This window comes from Calidris pugnax, unplaced genomic scaffold (assembly GCF_001431845.1).
Source record: "Calidris pugnax isolate Ruff unplaced genomic scaffold, ASM143184v1 scaffold24, whole genome shotgun sequence".
NCBI lineage: Eukaryota > Metazoa > Chordata > Aves > Charadriiformes > Scolopacidae > Calidris > Calidris pugnax.
This window is the reverse complement of record NW_015090922.1, coordinates 18231014-18252441: the sequence shown is the minus strand read 5'-3', so window position 1 is coordinate 18252441 and position 21428 is coordinate 18231014. Positions and strand designations below refer to the sequence as shown.

At 40.7% G+C, this 21428-nt stretch overlaps 1 protein-coding gene across 2 annotated transcripts in view; it reads right to left on the bottom strand.

Annotated features, from left to right (window-relative positions):
- Positions 1–16093: 16093 nt before the first annotated feature.
- Positions 16094–21428, bottom strand: part of RMDN2 (regulator of microtubule dynamics 2) — a 51699-nt gene continuing 46364 nt past the window's right edge. For both annotated transcript variants that reach the window (XM_014950452.1, XM_014950453.1), the window contains exon 11: positions 16094–18901. In XM_014950452.1, the coding sequence (XP_014805938.1) occupies positions 18848–18901 (54 nt within the window). In that variant the 3' untranslated portion in view covers positions 16094–18847. The remainder of the gene's footprint in view (positions 18902–21428) is intronic.

Sequence of the window (21428 nt, the reverse complement as noted above, 5' to 3'; positions counted from 1 at the left end):
CCCTTGTTCCTGGTAAGAAAGCAAGATTTAAGACAAATTTTGATTTCATAAAGCAGGTATGATTTGCAATCATCTGCAGAACAGCATGAAACAATACTTCATGCTTCTTTTATGCTTTATACTCTGTGAAAAACTTCCAAGCTGCAATTCAAAAATTTAATTCTACTGTGTATCTCATTTTTAATTACACTTTTTCACTCTTTCTACAGAGAAAAATCATAAATTGTGAAGCTATTAATTTTTGCAGTTCAGGAAATTTAAATAACTCAATTCAAGTAATGAAAAGTGCCACCAGAAATTACACTCAGACTTCAAAATAATTACCCTAATGAAAAATGAGATTCCTAAATGAACCTTTGTCTCTTGGTAAAAAACCTCCTTTTTCCTTCCCTTCATTCATGTATATAGCTGCTGGGGCATAGTGTCGAGCTGCAACTTGTTCCAAGACTTAACTACATTCATCTTTCTGCTTCTGGCAGAAGCGAGGAAGAGCTGTACCTACGCTCCAGAACAACATGCCCTGCAGGGAAGCTTTCTGGGCAACCCTTCCAGATGGCATAGGAACAAAAGGGAAGTGTTTTCCACCAGCTTTCTCTGCATGAGCATTCTTTCTCTCAGGTGCCTAACATCCTGCCAAGCCTGTATCTTCCAGGTATGTGACAAGCACTTGCGCCACAGTAAGTTAAGGACAGAGCAGCCAATGGGCTTTGGTCACAAACACAGCAGAAAATGTTTAATAAAATTAAACAAGGATGAATTCCCATAAAGGAAGGGGAGGAAAAATAATCAGGTTTATATTGATATTTAAATTAAGAAGGTTCCCCAGAAAATTACAAGGCAGATCCTCCAGTGACTTTATACTGAAACCTTGTAGAAAAAAATCCTACTTCTGCTGGCATTAAGACTAAGTTACTTAGCATTGTGCACACAGATCTACAGCACAATGACAATATTTCAAGGCTAAGGTGCTAATTTCCTTGAAGTCACCAGCACAGCCAGAATCCAAAGCATTTGGCTGACAATGTATTCACTACACAACACTGTTTCAAATATCTCCATGTCGTACTGAAAGCCAGAAAGACTCCTTTCTTATCTTCCCAAGTTATCTCTTACTCTAATACAACACTTTTCTGCTTGAGTAAATAGCTCTAGCCTGTTCCCAGAGTTAAGCACATACAGTAGTTTTCATTGGGTATAAAACCCATAAAACTGTAGAGCAGAACAGAAACCTTTAGGGAAGTTCTTGGAACAGATAATGCTCCATCAATTGATTGAATGGCTGGAACTGTGAAAGCAGAACAGATACGTAAAGATTGGATATGAAAGATAAACTTTTGCTCTCAAAAGGACAGATGCTTTCTTCTAGGGTTTATGGAAAGTCAATTAATGAAGTGACTGGATCTCTTTAGCTCTCATTAGATCCCCCAAACTATATCCCAATTAGATCATAACATTTTCCCTAGCAAAGATCCAGTTAGCAGGGTTTCCTGCATCCTTACATTCATATACAGTCAAGGTCTTCATGTAATTATGAAGAAGTTCCTCCCTGAGAATTTGTCATCCATGTCTTATCTTCATATATCTTCCTGAAATACACACTTTAGCTGGCAAAAGAATTCTTATCAGTTATTTCACTGAACTCTAGTCATATGTATTTATTTTTATTTTTCTGAATAGGCACCTTCCTTCTGAGAAAATCCAGCAACGTTTGATCATATGCTTAGGGAAACATAGTTCTTCAGGCCCAATGGCAAAGATGACTCTGTATGAATGGAGGACTAAGTATAGGGAAAATTGGGGCAGTTGAGATGTGAGGAGAGATGTTAAAATAACAGGCCAGAGAAAACAGAAATAAAAGTTTCATCACATGGAGGAGAATGAACATGAGGAAAAAAACCATGAGCTTCTGCTAATGCTAATTTGCCCCATCCCCGGGTACAATAGCTCCCTAGGGCATCCTAGGGACCATAGGTTGTAATTGATGAAGGCACACACATGCCCCTGAGAGGGCAATTCATCCCATCCACCCTTTTATCTCCACTGAGCAGAGAGCACAGACAGCCTGCTTATACTGAACACCTACCATTGAGGTTACCGATATGCCATGCCCCTCCCTTACTACTCATCATACGCCAGAGACAGATATTTAGGTTTGCCCTGCTTAGAAACAGACACATTAAGCTTCAGAACATCTTCAGTGGTGCAGTTAGACTAGAAAAAAACCCAATACTTTTACACTAGTGGGACACATATCCTTAGGGATGGAGGAAATAAGTCCACTGTTTTAATTGTGCCATGTTGCAGAGTCTAACCCAAGTTAACTACCTATTGTCACAAAATCACAGACCGGCTGAGATGGGAAGGGACCTTTGGAAGTCACCTGGTCAAGCAGGGCCTCCTGGATCTGATCTAGTCATTCTACCTTCACAATAATAATAACTACCCACCACACTAAAAGCTTTTTCTTTCATATTTTTTACAGTAAACACATAGAAAATAACATGTTCACCTCTGGTTCACTTTCCTTTCCTCTTGAAGTTAAACATATATGGACATCACCCTGGGAAGCCTACTGCTGTGGGAAATGCTTTACCTCAGCACTGCCTCCCAGGATGAGAAAAACCTTCCCTTCACCTTCTTTAGGAAGTATCCCCAGAGGCAGGAACAGGGAAAGGCGGTATAAGACAGCCATTACTGTCCATCTCCTGCTGCTTTGACTGGATTTTATGTGCATTTGGTCCCTCCTTCAGCACATAACAGAGAGAATTTATCTGCCCAGAGCGATCTGTCACAGGCTTTCCTGCTGCTGAACCGAGCCCCTAAGTCATTCACATCTTCCCCAGATGTTTCTGTTTTCTGAACTAACAGGAACCGCATGTACTGCAGGCTCTCCCTGAAGATCTGGGCCAGCACAAATAGAGAGGGGGCAATTCTCCACTTGACTTCAAGAACCAGGCGGTTGCTCGCCCACAGGAGCAGGGCTGGTCCAGGACGCCTCACAAGCAAAGGCTCTAACAAAGAACCACTCCCGAACCACTGGGAGCCGCGTACACGGGTATGACCCATTGCTGAAAATCCCCCCCCACCTTTCAAAGGTTTTAATCCTTTTAAAATTCTACGTAGCAACATAGCATCTTTGATAACTGTAGTAACAATTAAGAACTACATGCAGCAACCTGGGTAATAAACAGTGCCCCCTTTACTCATTGAGTTTTAGCACAGAAGTCGGTGTTTATTGTAACAGTGATAAATCAAAGAATCTAAGCTTTCCCCTCAGTATTTTAAAAATACATTCATTGCAAAGTACTGTCATCGAGTCTCCTATGCTTCCAAATATCAAGACAACAATGGTAAACGCAGGGCATATCTTCAGTCAAACTTTGTAGTAAGGCTTTAAGACAGGAAAAGCTATAGAGCGACGTGTTTGCAAACACCTAAGTCCCTATCCGTGCATTACATTTTACTGCATATTTTTTAATTTACTACATATTGAAAATTAAATTTTAAAGGTAAGAAACAAATTACAATTTATGTTGATCCAAATCTGGACAGGGGAATTCAGGCCACTGAACAGCACTTCAATAATAGCTAGAAAGTACAACTCTACCTTCTTCCTTCCAGTGTTTGTTTTGTGTGGGTTTTTAATTTGCTCTCTCATCCTTGCTCAGCTATTGGTCAAAATCATTTGCAGAGGGATTGCTTTCTCAGTGTCCAGAAACATTTTGTTGAGTTATTAAAAAGAGGTACCAGAACTGTACTTTAGTTTTTGTATGGGCTTTGTTCTATCCATGCACAAAAACATTTGTTTAGAGATGTTCACCAAAACAAGGTTTATTAAACTGTGCCACAGACATTGTCTCCAAATTTAATAGGAGGTATCACATGTTTTCAGCTAAAATGCATGTGGTTTATTGCCTTTTTAGTTCCAACTGCTGAATATCAGTAGTATTAGAAAAGAGAGACTTCAGTGAAATATGACTCTTGAGGAAATAGTAGTAGTGTAGGCTTACCTAGTAAAGATTGAAAAAAGGTCCAGTGTTCTTCTAGAATATTTTTTCATTTGTCTAGCTCTGACCAGGCTAGATTTTTTTATAATGCTTCTTTCAAGGGACTGACTGGCCCTCAACCTGTGCTCAGTAATTAGCTTGCACTCCTGCAGAGGTCCTATGGATTTCCCTATTGAAACTTTATCTCCCCAGTCAGCTTGAGTCCATTCTTCACAAAGGTACTCAGACATGATTAAACAACAGATTGGAGAGAATCACCACATCCCTATGCTGGTCTAAAAACTTAGACCACCCTCATTGTAATTCTGCACTTGCAGTTGTCAAGCTTTGACATACAACCCCCAGGATCCTTTTATACACACCACCAGAAAGCTTCTCTGCCAGTAGCCTGCAAGGCACAATGAAGCCACTTATTTTGTCCAAGAACAAACTAAACATGGGGTTAAAGTTCATAATTAACTAAAGCTCCATTCAAAGTCCAGTGATCTTGATGAATATCAGTAAATTTCAAAGATTGTCAGGTTACTTTCCTCCCTCAGACAAGCAAAAGGGCTTCCAGGAGACAAAAAGAGTTTGATCTCGGTCTCCACGCCCCTGAGAATTATTATTGTTTTTAATGAAACACATTGAGAGTCCACATTGCAGTCAGCTGTCTGCAAGTTGGTTTATTTTTAGCTTGTAATATAGTTAATAAAAAACAGGTACAATCCTCATCCTACTTTAGAAGCATATCTTGGAAATTGAACAGCTCTGCTAAAGTCATCATAGAATAAGATTTTAAGATGCATCTAAAGAGCCAAAAACCAAACTGTTCTTAATATGCCATAAAAGCATTGTTTATCCATGTGCACACATTGAAACATCTGATGTTGCACTTTGCCATTTATAGGGAAAGCCAACCCTATTGAGGGAGACCACACACTATGTCACATTTAGCACCTGTTCGGAAAATTTCAGCATGATTTTAATTATTTCCAAGCTCAGTAAATCTCCTTCTGCCTCCTTGCTGGAAGGGTTTACACCAATTCAAATGCCGTATCATGTAAACTGTTTAAGGCCCTAGAAAGCTTTAATTTGCATCCTAGTTAGCAAATTCCTCTCCTTTTCACTCTCTAGCTACAGCCTTGGTCATGAAAAGGTACAAAACACAGTTTCACAGAAAGCACAGTACCAAGAATTTAATTCAAAAATGCCTATATTGCTGTCGATACCTATGGTGAATTGCTTGAACCTGTTAACCTGCACCGACTGAGAAACCAAACGAGAATGGACAAGCCACTTGGCTGCAGTGACACCAGACTGCAGGCTCCTTCAGCATCTGTATCTAAAGAGTTAGCATCTAGAAAAGCGCGACACATGAACTTGGTATCTATGTCTAGAGTTGCAAATCTGCTGAGAAACTTACACATCCAGAACCAGATAGCTTCATTCACCTCAGGGTGCCATCTTCAGGAGCCAGCTTTATGTGTGATCCTGCCCACCTGAACCCCAGGGAAGAGCACAAACAAGTCTGGTGCAGAGACTACACGAGAGGGAGCACCAACTTCTTTGGAAGTGGTATGGGCATATCAGTGGCAAGAGAAGCCCCGCACTCTGTCTTTGGCTCCAAATCGGATCCACTTTGAGACACTGATATACGCTTGTTAATCAAGGGCCAAGGCACAGCTGAAATATTTCCCTCATGTTGGACTACCCACAACATTAGAGCCTACAGACTGTTTATTTCATAGCAAAAATATGCAGCCAGATGAAAAGGAATGACCCTGGAGTCACACTTGGGCTTTCAGGTGTAAGAAGCCCAGCATTAGAGGTCTCCACATGCAATTACCCCTGCAGAGGGGAAAATAGAGTCACAAACAGCAGAAGGAATTCTGCTGTTAAAAGCAAAGGTTGGAGTCCATCAATCTGCCCCTGGCATCTTGCTCAACTATACACCAAGGGCAGCAAAAGGCAGTTACAGGGATATATAAGAAATAGACCCGTCTTGGTCTCCTTCAAAAGAGACCTCAGCATCTCCTAGCAAAGGGCACTTCTCACCTGCAGCCAGAGATCACCCCACTGTTCAAGGAAAATGAAAGCTGAGAGCTTAATCCATGGTCAATTAAAGCACCAACGTGTGTTTTAATAAGAGCATTCCAAGGAGTGGTAGAATCCATATAAGACAGCTAGGAGAAAAACCTTTAAGAACATTCTTGCATGTCATCCTTCACAGCTAGGACGCTCACCTTTCTTGACAGTGTTTGTTCTGGTGGCGTAAGCTTTTTTCTTATTCATCAATGAAAAAGTAATAAGAATAATAAGATCACCACTATTCTTTTTTTATACTTTTGGTGTTTTCCCTCAGTAGGAAAAAAAGACCAGATTTATGTTTTATTTTATACTTCACTCCCATTTGGAAAAAGACACGCAGATCTTATTAAGCAGCCTGCTGCTGCAGTGGAACTAAGCAGCGCCCCCCCACAGTAAGCCACATAGAGATTTGATTCTACACAAGTGGGTCACCTGAAAATAAGCCTAAGTTTTCTGGAAGTAGAGAAAGGATATTTGTTATCAAGAAAGTTCAACTATTCCTTATATTAACCGAAGATGGATTACATTAGCAGGACAAAATTTCAGGATTATTCCCCAGCACAACACGTGTCAGATGCTTCCAATATATTTCTGCTTCAACTCAGGATGGAGTTCTCAAGTTTTCAAGACCACATCCCATGGAAGTCATTTAGGTTCCTAACTCTCATGTACTCAAAAATCTGGATGCAAGTAACTTTGTACTTCTCCATCTCTTTTTAAGAAAAAAACAACACACAAAGCCCAACAACCTGCCCTTAATCTTTCTGTGAATGTTTTCACATAAAGAGATACAAGTACTTTAGCTGAATTTCATACTTTTGCAGGAGGAAGAGGAAAGAATTTGGACATAGCCCTGGCAGTAATCACTCAACAATGAGGAGTTATCCCAGAAAAACATTATATTGCCAAACATGTTCCACACAGATGCGCATTTCCATTGTTCCTCCCTTGCTTTTCAGGCAACAGTAAATAATGCTGTAGCCAATACCCAAGCACAAGGTGATTTTAGTAGTAGATCTTGTTTGGGACCACCCCACATTCACCAGCATTAAATACAATCCTTTAAATTATACATTATCAGTAATGTCCGACAAAATGCAACCACATAAAACAAGTCAGGGTGGCAACCATACACCTAAGCCAAAGGCAACAATGGGACTTAGGGGCAGACAAGTCTCTTCATTCCCTAATAGTGGATCTATTAGTTTCTCCAGTAAATGGGCTCATTGCCAGGGTTAGAGTACGGACTGAGAAAACATCACAAGACGCAGACATACATGCTACCATAAGCGTTTTTAGAGGGAAGGCTGCAGTCGCCTAAGAAAATGACACCTCACTGCTCCACTGCAAGGTATCCTAATTCTCCCTGTTCATTGTGGGGACTGGGATCCCAAGCAGGCTCACAAATTTCATTCCCCAATCTAGAAACATCACTGTGGTCAAGTCCCTTGCCAAAGCCATTGCTGGGGATTTCTGTTACCATGAAACCTATGCGCACATTTCGAGCCACAGCCCTCAGAGCAAGCCCACCCTTTCCCTAGGGAAAGAGCCGGGTGTTAAGGAGGAGATCCTAGGAAAGTGCTTTGCTAACCTGACTTTCAGCTCCAGGAAAGCACTCGCGTCCCGGGGCAATCTTTTCATCAAAATACTGGGTCTGAATGCCAAAAATGAAGGAAATGAAAATCCCATAGCAGTTAATCGTGGAATCAACAAAACACTGAGTTCCTGAGCCCCAGGCACCTCAGCAACTGCTGCCCAGCACCACTCAGACTCCTCAGTGTCCATCTGTCCCACTCGAACAGCAGCTGGGAACCACCAAGAGACAAAGCAGAAATCATGGCACACATCAGGGTTTCTTGTTTCTTTCCTTTCTTAATGTTTGCACTGCTGTCTGCAATATGACTAATGAGAACTCCAACAACTGGAACAAAGCAGCACATTGTCAGAGAGGGAGCCGCATGGCTGGCAGCTCTGCAGCAGCCCAGCATCACTGTTTCCCCCACATGTCCTCAAGGGTTATCTGCCTATTAGGATAGACCTACAGGCTGCTGTGTGGTCTCTGTTTATGGGAAGAAGAGTTATGACGCATTTATATATATATATGTTCAAATTTAATGTATGGACATGCTTCTTTGTGTATTAATACTGAGGAAATGCTAAAGCCATCCTCATAAGAAAAAAAATTGGATTAATTACTAAGAAAAATATAGTTCAAAGTTAACATATTCAATCTGGTTTTAATATGATTTTTCTATGTTCTTTACCGAATTGTCACACTGATAACACTGAGGTGGAAATGTACTGTTTTCCTTCTTATATGACAAAACCTGTTGACTCCCCCCATCCCCTAAGTTTACAGTCAGTTTAAAAACAGTGGCTTTTGTAACATGGAAACAGTGTTCTCTAAACACTTTCACTGGCTACCTTTATCCCAGGGCATTAATCTGTTGTCACTTTGCATCTTTTCAGGCAGCAACAGAAACTGCTGAAGATAATTACAGTTAATTTTATGGCACCCTACTCACTACCACACCTGGGAACACTCCACTTGAAATCAGCAGGAAACTCCAGGGCACCTGGGTGCCTCTCCAGATCAGCGTTAGAGACTGAGTTGAGGGCTTACGTTGTTTGGGTTTTTGGTTTTAAACCTAGAAGAACATGAAGGATGAGGAATGCAGAGCAATTTGCAAGTGGCAAGGGTCAGCTATAGGAGAAACGTCTTAAAAGGCTTATGCAGTATTTCTCAAAAGAGATCAGGTAAATGCTGTGTGTAAAAAGATTGTTTCAAAGACTCCTCACGGCACATAAATGTTGGTGTAGAGTGCCTTACACAAACCAGTCCTCCGAAAGGTATCCTTTCACACCAGTTTTCTAAACTATTCTGCAAAATTTAACAGAGAATTCCATCTGTGCTGAAAGACCATGTGTCTCTCTAAGGCGGCTCTGATGTCTGCAATATCAAGAGTTATTCAATCTGTCTCTGAATACGATATATATTCTTAGGAAATCTGTCAATAACAACTGAAAAATCTATCATGTCACTGGAAAAAAGGAAATGTGGATTTGGGCAATTTGGCTGCTTCACACTCAAGTTTCCACATCAGCTGTACTTTATCATAATTATATTGAGTGAAATACTACCTGACTGGAAAGTTTCACAGGTCTCCAGTGCAAGAATTTATTTTTTGTAACTTTTAGGAGACTCTGGGAAAAAAAAAAAAAAAAAAGAGATGCTCCACTTACGTACAAAAGCTTATGCTAGAGATGAGAGGAGACCACATCAGGTAGAATAAGCAGTTAGATTTAGTTTGGTAGGATGATGATGGAGTAACTCGATAAACCCCACATTACATCCTGATGGTTATACATAAATTAAGTATATTGGAGGCTGTACCTAGTAATGAAGAGACCAATGCAGAAAGCAAATGTTGAACTGAGGATCCAAACTTGTCTGTTTCTGACTGCCATGTGTCAGAAAAATTGGAATAAAAAAATGAAAGCTAACTCCAGAACGGATCCACAGAAGATCAACACCGAAAAACAGAGTTTGCCAAAACCCTTAGAAACTGAAGTTCTGGATACGGACATAGCTCTGCTGAGGACTTAATTTTTATGGACACCTTCCCTGCTGGCCATGGGGCCCCGATTGTCTCGGGTCAAACTTACTGACAGGCCTGTGGTTCCCACTGAATGCCCCGCCTGTCTGCTTGGCAGAAAAAGCATCTCACAGCCCCTGCAATACTGCCTCTAAAGCTCACTAGTTTAAGGTTACATTTTGACTTCGCCTTACTTGGAGTACGACTGAAAATACCACTTGTTTTGGCAAGAAAACTGGAAGAGATTCAGCATAACAGGGGTGAACAGACCAGCTATTAGCATCTCTGCAGGAGCTGCTCAGGGATGCGATTCAGTCTCCTCTTACTAAATACCTAAGACTGCGTCAATCTTGACTGAAATTTCTCTCCCCTTCCCACTCCCACAAGAGTTACTTTAATTTTTGGTGAATGAGTATGGTGTGCAGGAAACCAAAGAAAGTCAATCATACCACAGATGGGTGTTAAGTAAGCTTCCTTGGGCATTTCTCTGCAAACAATAATTGTTGCTTACAAAAAAAGCACCCTCAAAAGACAAACCTCCACCTCCAGACACATAAAGTTCTCCCCCCTCATCCTTCTCCTTCAGCCATAGACTCCCTAGAAGCAGATATGATGGTTTGGGGATATCAATTGCAACCATCTCTCCTTGAAGACTCAGGGTTGATGGACTTTGCATTGATTCCCACTGACTCAGTAAACCCTTCGGAGTTCACAGCCTCACCATTTGAGAAGCGAAGGCAAAGCAAGCCAATATATTAATTTACAGCATCTTTTACTTTTTTCTCTACCACGTGCCTGCCCCAAGTTGAAGATGTAAGGGGCTTCCAATAGGAACTGACAGCTCTATATCAAGATGAGCCTGCATTCTCCAACAGGTTTATCATCTAGCATTTCCTCTCCAACATACAAGATATCCAGCACTACCTTGTATTCAACAGGTATTTTTCCTGTTGTTCCTCTCATAGGGAGGTCCAATTACAGGCTGAACTATAGCAATTCCATTTAATGAAGCAGTTTTAACTCTGCACTTAGAAGTTAGGTATAAAAGGATGCACAGAGTCTCAAGTTTTCACTTCACACATAAATAGAAATTTCAGAAAGTTCACAAAGTAATCAAGTTGCTTATTGTAGCTACAAAATGCAGCAAGTCATACACATTTTAATTCCTCTATTAAACTTAAGGAGGAGATCTACACAAATATTTTTGTATGTATAAACACACAAACACAGAAACTGCAGTCCCCATAAATTTCCGCATGCTTAATTACAATCTGACATTCAAAATAAGACCAGATCCATAGCATTCCTACCAGAGTAATTCCAGTGCAAGACAGAAATCAGGATGCTGTAGCACAGGTGAAGCCAGTCAGCCTGCTTGCTTTTACCTGCTACCATTGTAAATATACTGAACTATATACTACTTTGATATAAGAAAAGCTCCTTCGTTCAAGTTCCATCTCTAATCTAAATTTAAGGATTAAACGATGCCAATTAACGAAGCAGATCTCAGCTGCTGGGACTCAGGGTTAACTCCCCTTGCAGAGCTCGTTGGACACAGCTGCCAACAGCCTCACGCCTGCCACAGGGCTTTCATCCAGGCCCGTCAGCGAGGATTTTAACTAAGTGCTGCAAGGGGTTATGGAGGAAACTGAATAAAATATTGGCAGTTAAAGTTTATCCCACAGAACCAAGCTACAGCAAGGTTTTCACACTAGTGTTCTAGCTTGATTTTAGCACTCATTTGCTTAACAGCAACAAGCTCTTCCCACAGGAAAATGGCAGTTCATAGCTAATGCATTTGAAATGTCATTTGCACCTTGTATTGTTCCATATAATTTTAAGTTAGTGAACATGAACAAGAACATTTCTTGAGATAAGGAAAAGCAACAAAAAACATTTTAACTTCACTGTCACCAGCCACATGGACCAGTGCCCCAGAGGAAGACATGGTGGTGACAGCAGGTGGCTCTGGGGTGTCCTCCCCAGGTCTCGCTGCAGGCCCTGAAGGGGAGTCAAAGCCCTGCATGGAGGAAAGCCTCACACATAGGTAGTTACAGGTTCAATTAGCATGACTCCTCATCAGGAATTACCAAACCCAGTCTACCTTTGGTGAGCTTTCCTAAGGATAGTTTCTAGATTTTCTCCTTTAACAGAACACCAGCAGGGGCCACGAGCAGACATGCAGGCTTGTGAGACACCCACCATTGCAGTGCCCATCACACACACTCTCTTTCCAACAGAGACACAGCAGTACGAAGCTGGATACCCAGCAGAGCAACTACTCACCCCTCCATCACCTGCAGGCCAGCAGCAGCCGGAGGCCCAGCTCGTCTTCCAGCAGACTCCTGCAGTAACACAGCTCCCAAGTGACCGGCAAGCATTCCCCAAAAATGGGAAGCAGCCACCTGTGTGAGCCCAACACCTTTTGTGAGCTCTCTGGGAAGATTTAGTCCAACCACGTGCACCAAACTGCCGATTCTCCGCTGCTAGGGCCCTCCCAAACCCCAGCTCCAGGCTCCCCGACCTGCTCTCCTCACTGCTTGGCCAGGCAGGCCCACCTCTCCCTCAGCCTCGCTAGGGCTGCTGGCCCTCAGCTGTGGGGACAGCAGCTCCAGCCCCCACACCGCTCGCCAGCTGGGGTGGCCACTCACAGCCATGCCTCTACGGCTGGAGGTACAGCTGTGTCTGGACAGGCCGGATTGATGGGCTGAGACCAACAGGATGAGGTTCAATAAGGCCAAGTCCTGGGTCCTGCACTTGGGTCACAACCCCAAGCAATGCTACAGGCTGGGGGCAGAGTGGCTGGAGAGCTGCCGGGCAGAAAAGGACCTGGGGGTGTTGGTTGATTGTTGGCTGAACCTGAGCCAGCAGTGTGTCCAGGTGGCCAAGAAGGCCAACAGCATCCTGGCCTGTATCAGGAACAGTGTGGTGAGTAGGAATGGGGAAGTGATCGACCTCCTGTACTCGGCACTGGTGAGGCCTCACCTTGAGTACTGTGTCCAGTTTTGGGCCCCTTACCACAAAAAAGACATTGAGGTGCTGGAGCGGGTCCAGAGAAGGGCATCAACATTTGATCTCATGTAGGAATGGCTGTACAAAGGGCTGAAAGCAGCGTGCCGCTGGAATAAGCCGAACCAAGTATCAGGATGTACAGAAGCAAATGTCACGCAAGGTCAAGCAGGTGCTGCTAAAAAACTCATCCTGGCACAAAGCCTGGGTCTCACTGATGTCCAGAGGCTCTTTTGCCACATTCTCAACAGCACCAAAATGGCACAGGTAGGCTTTACAGGGACAAATCAAGTGAAAAATCTCTTTATTAAGAAAAACACTTCTAAAACAAAGAAGACATCAAATGAGCGTAGGGTCGCAGACTCAATTACGTTCTTCTGTGGCAGCGTGCACTGGTAATTCTTGCTCAGGGATTTATGATGAATGCACCAGGAACACTGCTTTGCTTAAAACCACTAATACCCATAAAATGGTGGTATCAACACCAACACAATCTAGCAGTGCTTTTGCATGAACCCCTTACTGCACTTAAAAATTGCTGCAGAAGCATTCTGCTCTTTTATTTTGAAAAATGTAAATTTTATTACTGCTTTAAGACTTCATATATGATTTTACAGGGCACTAGATAAGCTGGCCTAGCATTCTGTAAACCAGCAATCCTTAACCCAGAGTGACAGTCATGAGCTTTACAAATTATTTCATTTCTTCATAAATTATCCTCTTCTAAGATTAGGAAAACACAAGTAAATCGCTGAAGCCACTTTGCTGATCTGCTACATTTTTCTGAACAACAAAAAAGAACATTTATTTTCACCTGGGGGCTGAAATTTCATCAGCCATATTGATTACCTACATCCATGAATTAGACACCTGAGCTTAGTTTGGTAGGTTAAAAAGTACATCCACATTCATGCCCACATACTTAAGACATGTTTAGGGTACGATATTCCCAGTCAATATTGTGTGTCTGTTTTTTTGGCTCATACAACTAGGCAATTCAAACCAGCTCATAATTAATCTTGATAAACAAGATATATGGAGAGTGGAAGATGGTGTTTGCATGTGTGTAACTTGGGTACGTAGCGAAGCGGTCTACCCCACAGCCACATCATGCACTACCAAGCACAGAGCTCAGACTGTTCATATTCAAATTTACACTGGACATTGCTCTGACAGATAACTTCTAGAACAACTGGTTATTTATTTTAAAAAACCACAAATATAAGCATAGATGGGGCCAGAAAAGCTTACATCTTTTTGTATTGTCAAAACAGTTTGATTTGTTTCTTTTCCAAGGAACTTGGGAGTCTGTAAGAAGGAAAAGTGCTGGAAAATAAGAATATAACCTTATTACAGAAGAAAAAAAAAAAAAAAGCAAACAATAATGTTGGCCATTCAGTCAGAGTTACTCCTTCTCGAGTCTGCACTGGATGAATGCTGCAATACAATTTTATTTCCCACATTACTGCAGGATTTTCTGATTTGGAGTAGGTGTAACGTATACATCATGACTATTGTGCCCACTGAAAGAAAGCACAAGACTAACCTCTGGGGTGTCTGGGAAAATTCCAGAAACAAAGCCCAGGGACCTTGCTGGAATCCACTGTACTCCCCTAGAGTTCTAGGATACTTCAGGCAGAAAGTGTTTAGTAGTGACAGCTGAAGATACGTAGATCCAGATAAGCTGATATGCTTGGATTGAACATGACTGGATCTCTGGTAGCCACTTCTTCATTGTTGGATTTTGTTGTTGCTGGTTTGCTGAGGTTTTTTTAAGTTCAGGCTTTGACTACTATAATAGCAGGGTTGTAAGCATAGATTTATGGTTTTGGTTTTGCTTTTCTAATTATTTAACTGGACACAGGAATTGTCACTTTCCTTTCTAAATCATCAGCTACTCACCGCTGTTGGACAGCTTCCTAATTCATTCCAGAAGTCAGTGTATTGATATTACTACATAAAAATGAGTAAATCACCCTAAGACTCTGCAAAAGGAAAGACAGTAATTTAAACAAAGTAGTGGGAAAGTGTATCACTGTAACCATTTCCACAATGTGCCAGTGGCCAATTGCTACAAAAAATATGCAACATAGGTGAAATATGTAACTCAGGATCCAGTGATCGAGCCCTTAGCTTCACCACAAGAAATAAAAATTATCTCAATTCTTCAGGAAGGCAGAACTAGTAATTTTAACTATAACAAAGCACAAGAATCCTAGTAATCCAAGCCCCCTGAACTCACCTTTTGCAAACGCGTAAAGAATCAAGTTCCCTTAGAGAAGTTATAGAGTATGTATGGGAGCAGAGACCAAAGAAGGGATGCTGCAGTGGAAGAGCTGAAGGAGGAGGCAGTGGGCAACATGGCCAAGGTGCTGTGGCTTCAGCCAGCCTGCAGCCCCATCTGCTCCATAGGGCTTAAAGGCCCGCAGGGGTTAATACAGTTAACTTCTAGCTCCTCCAGAGAGACAAAACTACGGAAGTGAATGTCTGCTTGTGGATATTTTAAACAGAAAAGAAAACATATGGCCCTCTGGAACTATGCTTGCTGTTTCACCAGCTGATACGACACAGAGAACAGATAGCCTAGGCCTAGAACTAATTAGAGAACAATTTAGGGAACATACTTCAAAAAAAGTTCTCAGATTAGCAAAATGGAAAGACAAGAAAGTTAAGAATGCTTATATATACTAACTAGTAAAAAATTTTAAAAGCACAAAATATCTTAACTGTAGAAAACAGCAGTTTCTTACCTGTGAGGAATATTTCTGCAAACTATGAAAGACAACTTAGAATGAATTAAAACCAGCCTTTTCTCTCCCACATGTTATTTTGTGATTCTGCACATAGAGACTACCAATGACCAAAAATTAAAACAGAAGAATGGGCTTAATTCAGAAGGCTGAAAAGAAAGCTCAGTAATTTAATTTACAAAATCGGAAATTTCATTTAAAAATGTAATCATGTGCATTAAAACCACAGGTGTGATAAATAAAGAGTCAAGGGCAGCCATACGAACATCTTGAAATTCAAGTCTTGAAACACAGAATCATAGAATGGTTTGGGTTGGAAGGGACCTTAAAGATCATCTAGTTCCAACCCTCCTGCCATGGGCAGGGACACCTCCCACTAGAGGAGGTTGCTCAAAGCCCTATCCTGCTAAATGTTTGACGGTGCAAATTGGTTAGGTAGCCTGGGCCCAATGCAGAGCCAGTGTGTGCACACACAACCAGAAACCCAGCAGAAGCAGCCATGGCTCAAAGGGGCTGGAGTTGTGCACTCTCCAGGGACAGCAAGGCCAGCAGGGATCTTAAGAAGTCATCTTGTCCAGTCCTCTGCCAGAGGATGAACTGTGCCTTAAACATCGCCAAGCTTTAAAGTCTTCTATGTTTAACTTTTACTTTAAAACTTGCATAATTGATTTGATAATGTTCTCAGGAAATGTATTGCAGAGTTTTGCAAAGTTACCATCAGAATTATTTTCTCCTAATACCTAATCTAAAGGTAGGTAATTACTTCTTGTCCTGTGAACAGGAGATTTGAAGAACAAGGTTTTGGATTGTTTTGTGGTTCTTTTTTACTGTCTTCTCTGCGATAGCTTTTTACAAATGTGAATAGTCCTTTAAGTCATTGCTCCTACAGACTAAACAAACCAAATTCTTTCAATTTTTACACACAAAATGATGTTGTCTAGCACTCTCATCTTTCTTGTCTCTCTCCGCTGGACTCTTTCCAATTAGCCCCCCCAACGTCCATGAAGTGTGGTGCCTTAAACTGGATATAGTATTCCAGCTCAGACCTCATTAGATCTTACTAGGCCCAATTAGAGTAAAAAGGTTATTTCATGTGAATTTAATGGGCAATGCTTATTTATTCAGTCTAGTATGAAATTCGCTTTTTCACAAAACATGACATTATTGACCCATGATTAGCTTGCCACTCACTGGAATCTGCATGTCCTTTTCCACACAATTACCACAGCTGCCCAGGTCTCCTCCATCCTCTGTTACTCACTTCAATACTTCCTATTTGCTCTTAATGAAGCCAATCCTACTTAAGTCACCTAATTTCAGCAATTAATTTAAATAACTTCTTGTTCTAATCTATTCCTGCAATACACTTTCAGCCTTTATTGGCAATAATTGCTTGTAAATGAACTATCTGTTGCATAATCCAATCTATTTTATAAAGTATATTAATTAGCATAAAATTGATCTAAGTAAAGGCGTCTGTGGTGACAGTGAATTGCTAACAACCACCCTAAATACAAATGACCCTTGTAGATCCATTTAAACTATGCTTCCTGTGGTGGCTATGAAAATGTCAAAAGCAGTCTTTTCCAAAAGCCCCGTAACAAAATCAAGATGTGTCACCCTTGAAGCTTCTCTGTTCACAAGTCAATTATTCACTCATAGAAGGAATTATCTGATAGGATTTGTCTCATATGTTATTTCCCCTTTTCTCTGAAATTGCGTGTGAAAAAAAGAGGATTCTGGAATTGAAAAAGAGGTATAGGAAGCATTTTCCCTCAGAACAAACATTAAAAACAACTTAAATGCATATTTCAATTTGTGAAGATCTTCAGAATAATGAAAATCGTAAAGATAACAGTGAGAATTCAGAATCATTTCTAAACTTTCAGATTTTGTTCAGGGTATCTCACTGTAAAGTTTGCATGTCTGAAAACATATTTTAAAAGAAAATGATTGAAAAAATGGACAGCCCTACTTTATGAAAAGAAATCTCTGTACTTTATGAGGAGTCATAGAGTTAGGTTAAGTTCAAATGTAACTCTACACATTTGTCTTCTTCCAGTCTACTGCATCTACTGCCAATAGTTAAAGTTTACTTCATATGTACTCATACTCCTTCGCATCTGCCCAATTTTTAAATCTTTGCTGTGGTGACTATAGTTCCTAGTTGCTAATTTCACTGTTCCCCACCTCTCCAAAATCAAAGCTCCAATTACTAGTTCAATATTTTGGTGCCATATGAGTCCTCCTTGTCCATGTTATTTTACACATCAAATAGGTGAAGGGAACATCCTTATCCAATTGTATTTACTTTAACAGAAATGCTTACTCCTTCCAGATACACCCCCTACATCTAGATTAAGATCCCGAATTAAAAACCAATGAAAACAGGCCTTTATTTTTCTACAGACTTTGGTGAATTCTCAATCAGTCCATTGGTAAACAAAATTCCTTCCCTACCTGTTACATTTTATTGAAAACATTGCTGTCCTACACACTAAGAAAGAAGTAGTAGGTCTTTAATTAGTCTATTTTTATGTACAGGTTATGTTATATAGATAATATAAAAGGTTAGGGATGGTCACATGCTAGGCTAAGTTCTCTGAAGACACATTGATGCCACCATGCTAGGCAACTGTTCAAAGAGAACAAGCCAGGATTCACAAACTTGATGGAAGCTCCATAACAAATCCATAGAACATCACAGCTGTAATAGATTAATCTAAAACACTTGATTTCATTGGTCTGATTTTTAATATTGTGCTTGATGTTACAAATAAAATATAACTCTAATTTATAAAATTTTCACATTTCCATGTAAAACCAACAGTAGGTTTAAAGTAAAAAGAGCTTTGCAGAGGCAACAAGCTTTTTCTTCAACAAGATTCTAATTTTATAAGAGTAGAGAAATGCGTAAACATAAACATTCATGATTTTCTTTAGTACACAGCTGTGTAAATTATTTGATACAAATATAATTTACTATAGAAATATTTTGTTTGTTTGTTTTTGCTACACACAGTTCTATGCTGGCATCACATACTAGTCAATTAATCTTTCAAAGAGTGACATTTATACATTTTGCATCTTTCAAAGAATGAGATTTATACATTTTGCATTTTAACACCCAGTATGTCCATTGCCAGCAGTGGACTTCATGTTCAGAGAATCAGACTCACAGTGTCAGCAATCTTAAATTAAAATTCAGTACAAGATTATAAATAGTCAAAAATGAATGCATCATTTTCATATCATAATTGCCAGATGCTTAGAGGCCGTGATCCAAGCCAACCAAAATCAATGACAGTTTTCCCACTGACTTAGCTGGAATTTACCCGCAGCTCCCAGTCACTGTAGACTCTCATTTTAGTTTTGCGATTCTGTCACAGCGTGAAGAGTTAAAAAGTGCACAGTATCACAGCTTCAGTGTGAGAAGTAAAGCCTCTAAGTCTTTCTGGGCCTCTTTGTCCTGAAAGAAACAGACAATCATGCATCAACTTAGATAGGATAAATCCCTTCATTTGCCTTATACGTGCCTATCCACATTTCTTTACTAACAACAGACATAACACACAACTGCAGCAGCCACAGAATGTACAAGACTGTATAGTAAGTTAATTTATCAGTGATTGCAAAAATAAAGTTTGAAGTGAAAACAAGAGCCAGATGGCAGCCCTCCCTTTACAGCTCTGGTAAAGCACTTAACATGTTAGCCACTAATAGCCTTCTCAGCGGACCAGTAAGCCTTTCAGCTTAGGCCATTAACTTTTATTGGTGTACTTTGCATAAAGTACTGCCTTGCCTTATACCTTACGTAAGCTTGCACCCTGACTGTGTGCAGTTTTTCTACAGAGATTTCGGTGATGTTTGCTAATGATTTGTTACGCAATTAACAAGAAAACATTGGGAAACGTAATTAATGACATAGGTTAGATTGTGTTTTCAGTGCATACAGCCATACCTACCTGCAGTAACCACCACGGACTGCCTACACCCTTGGTATCTTCCATACTGGTGCTGATGGGCTCTGCCTACGCTACTGGGCTCAGAGCAGAGCAGAGCCAACGGGGGAGCAAGAGGCAAGTAATCTGCTCTGCTCAGAGCCAACACTGTATTCTACCTCCTAGGACAGAAGCAAAAGGCTCCTTTTAGGCTGACGTGTAAGTTCACAGTTTGCATGGGACTTTAGACCAAACCCAGCCCACAAACTCTTTCACAGGTAACTAGTGATGTACTTTTTGGCTATTCCATCTTTAAACTGTTCGGAAAGGGGTACGTGCATATGAACATGTAACCGCAGTACAAAACTCCGTTATCCTACTTATTTTTGAAATGTCTCCTGGATATAATCCACTTGCTTTACTTGCCATCGCAAAATTTCTAGCTTACAAAATGCACCTTGGTTTAAAACCATACTTCTAATAAGTCAGGACGTCATACCTGCAGGCTGGTAAGGGTCCAAACACCCAATACACACAGCCATGTGTGCTTAGCAGTGCAAGCCAAAAGCACTTGCACATCACAAATTTTGTGCAAGTATTTCTAATGACAGAGACCGGTATTTCTTTCCCAGATAACACCACAGGCAATTCTGAAAGAAAATACTGTAGACAGACAGTGAAGTAATCACTGAATTTCAGCATCACTTCATTATCCAATCAACCAAAGAGCTGGAACAAAATACAGGACATTTTAAAATACATTTTACGGGTGAAGAAATTCCTGCTTCTCTTTATTTTGGTTAGCTGTCTATAATGTCACGGAGGAATAGAGAAGAATATTGAGATGATAGAAACCATATGCCAGACATGTCAAACTACATTATATTATTGGTCTGGATTAAGGCATTAATACATTAGCTGGACACTTCTCTTGGAGTCACTGCCTTGCTCCCACTGGCAGCAATAGGCTAAACTATCTGCCTAATCATTTATCAGAGGCCTTAAAAGGCACACACTGCAAAGCCAGGAAGCTCTTGCCAAAATACTCTAACAGAAGGAAATGTCAAACTGAATTCAGCACCCCTTAAACTCCATGTCACTACAAGCCGCCTGGAGCACCAGCCCATGGCTGTCACTAAAAATTGGAAAACTCAACATTTGTATCAATATTTTGATTAGTTCAGAGAAAATACACTTTTCTGTACTGACTGTGGTGAACTTGTGAAAATGATTCTAAACGATTAAACAAAACTGTAAAAAGCCAGATATCATCCCATGCTATTAAGAAACCAAAAAGGTTTCATTGTACCTGGTCCTATTCTTTTCACACTTTTCTAAGCCCAAAATATAACAATGCAGGTTTTCTCGTATTTGAATGGTGCTCAGCTTTTCATGGGTTGATGAGATTCTTAACTCACTTTGCCAGATATCACATTTTAAAAATACATCTCCAAATATCTTTGTATCATTGTCTTTCTCCTTAGACGCAAAGGATTATATTGAGCAATGAGTTCTAATGAGTTGCAAAGATCCTGAAAACATTGGGCAATCTTTCTTGAACCTTCCTCTGGGCTGAGGAAAAAAACATGAAACAAACCCATGATTGTTCTAAGAACTAGCTGGAGAACAAACTGCAAACATGCAAAGTGTCCTACCTTTGGGTTGCCAGTTCTAAACAAGACTACATCAAGTAAAAGTGGGAATTATTACTGTTGCAAACCACGTAACCGGCTGCATTAACTGAGCCAGTGGCTTCCAGTCAATAATAAGAACTCAGATGGCAAAAACATTTAAAAACATCATTTATGGCACTAAAAACAAAGCTGAGAATGACCAGGGAAGAGAACTATTATGTCACCTTTGGATAGAGTCCTTCCAGACCAAGAGGTGTGTCACACTAAAAGGAGAGAGAAGCCACAACCGTTGGGTGTACCAGCCTCCCGCTTTAAGGATGGAAAGTTCATCAATGCCCAAAGCCTGACTGTTAGTGGGAAGGAAAAGCCATAAATCCTGTATTTGGCCAGCTCTCTTCCTCATTGATTTCTGGGTTTATGG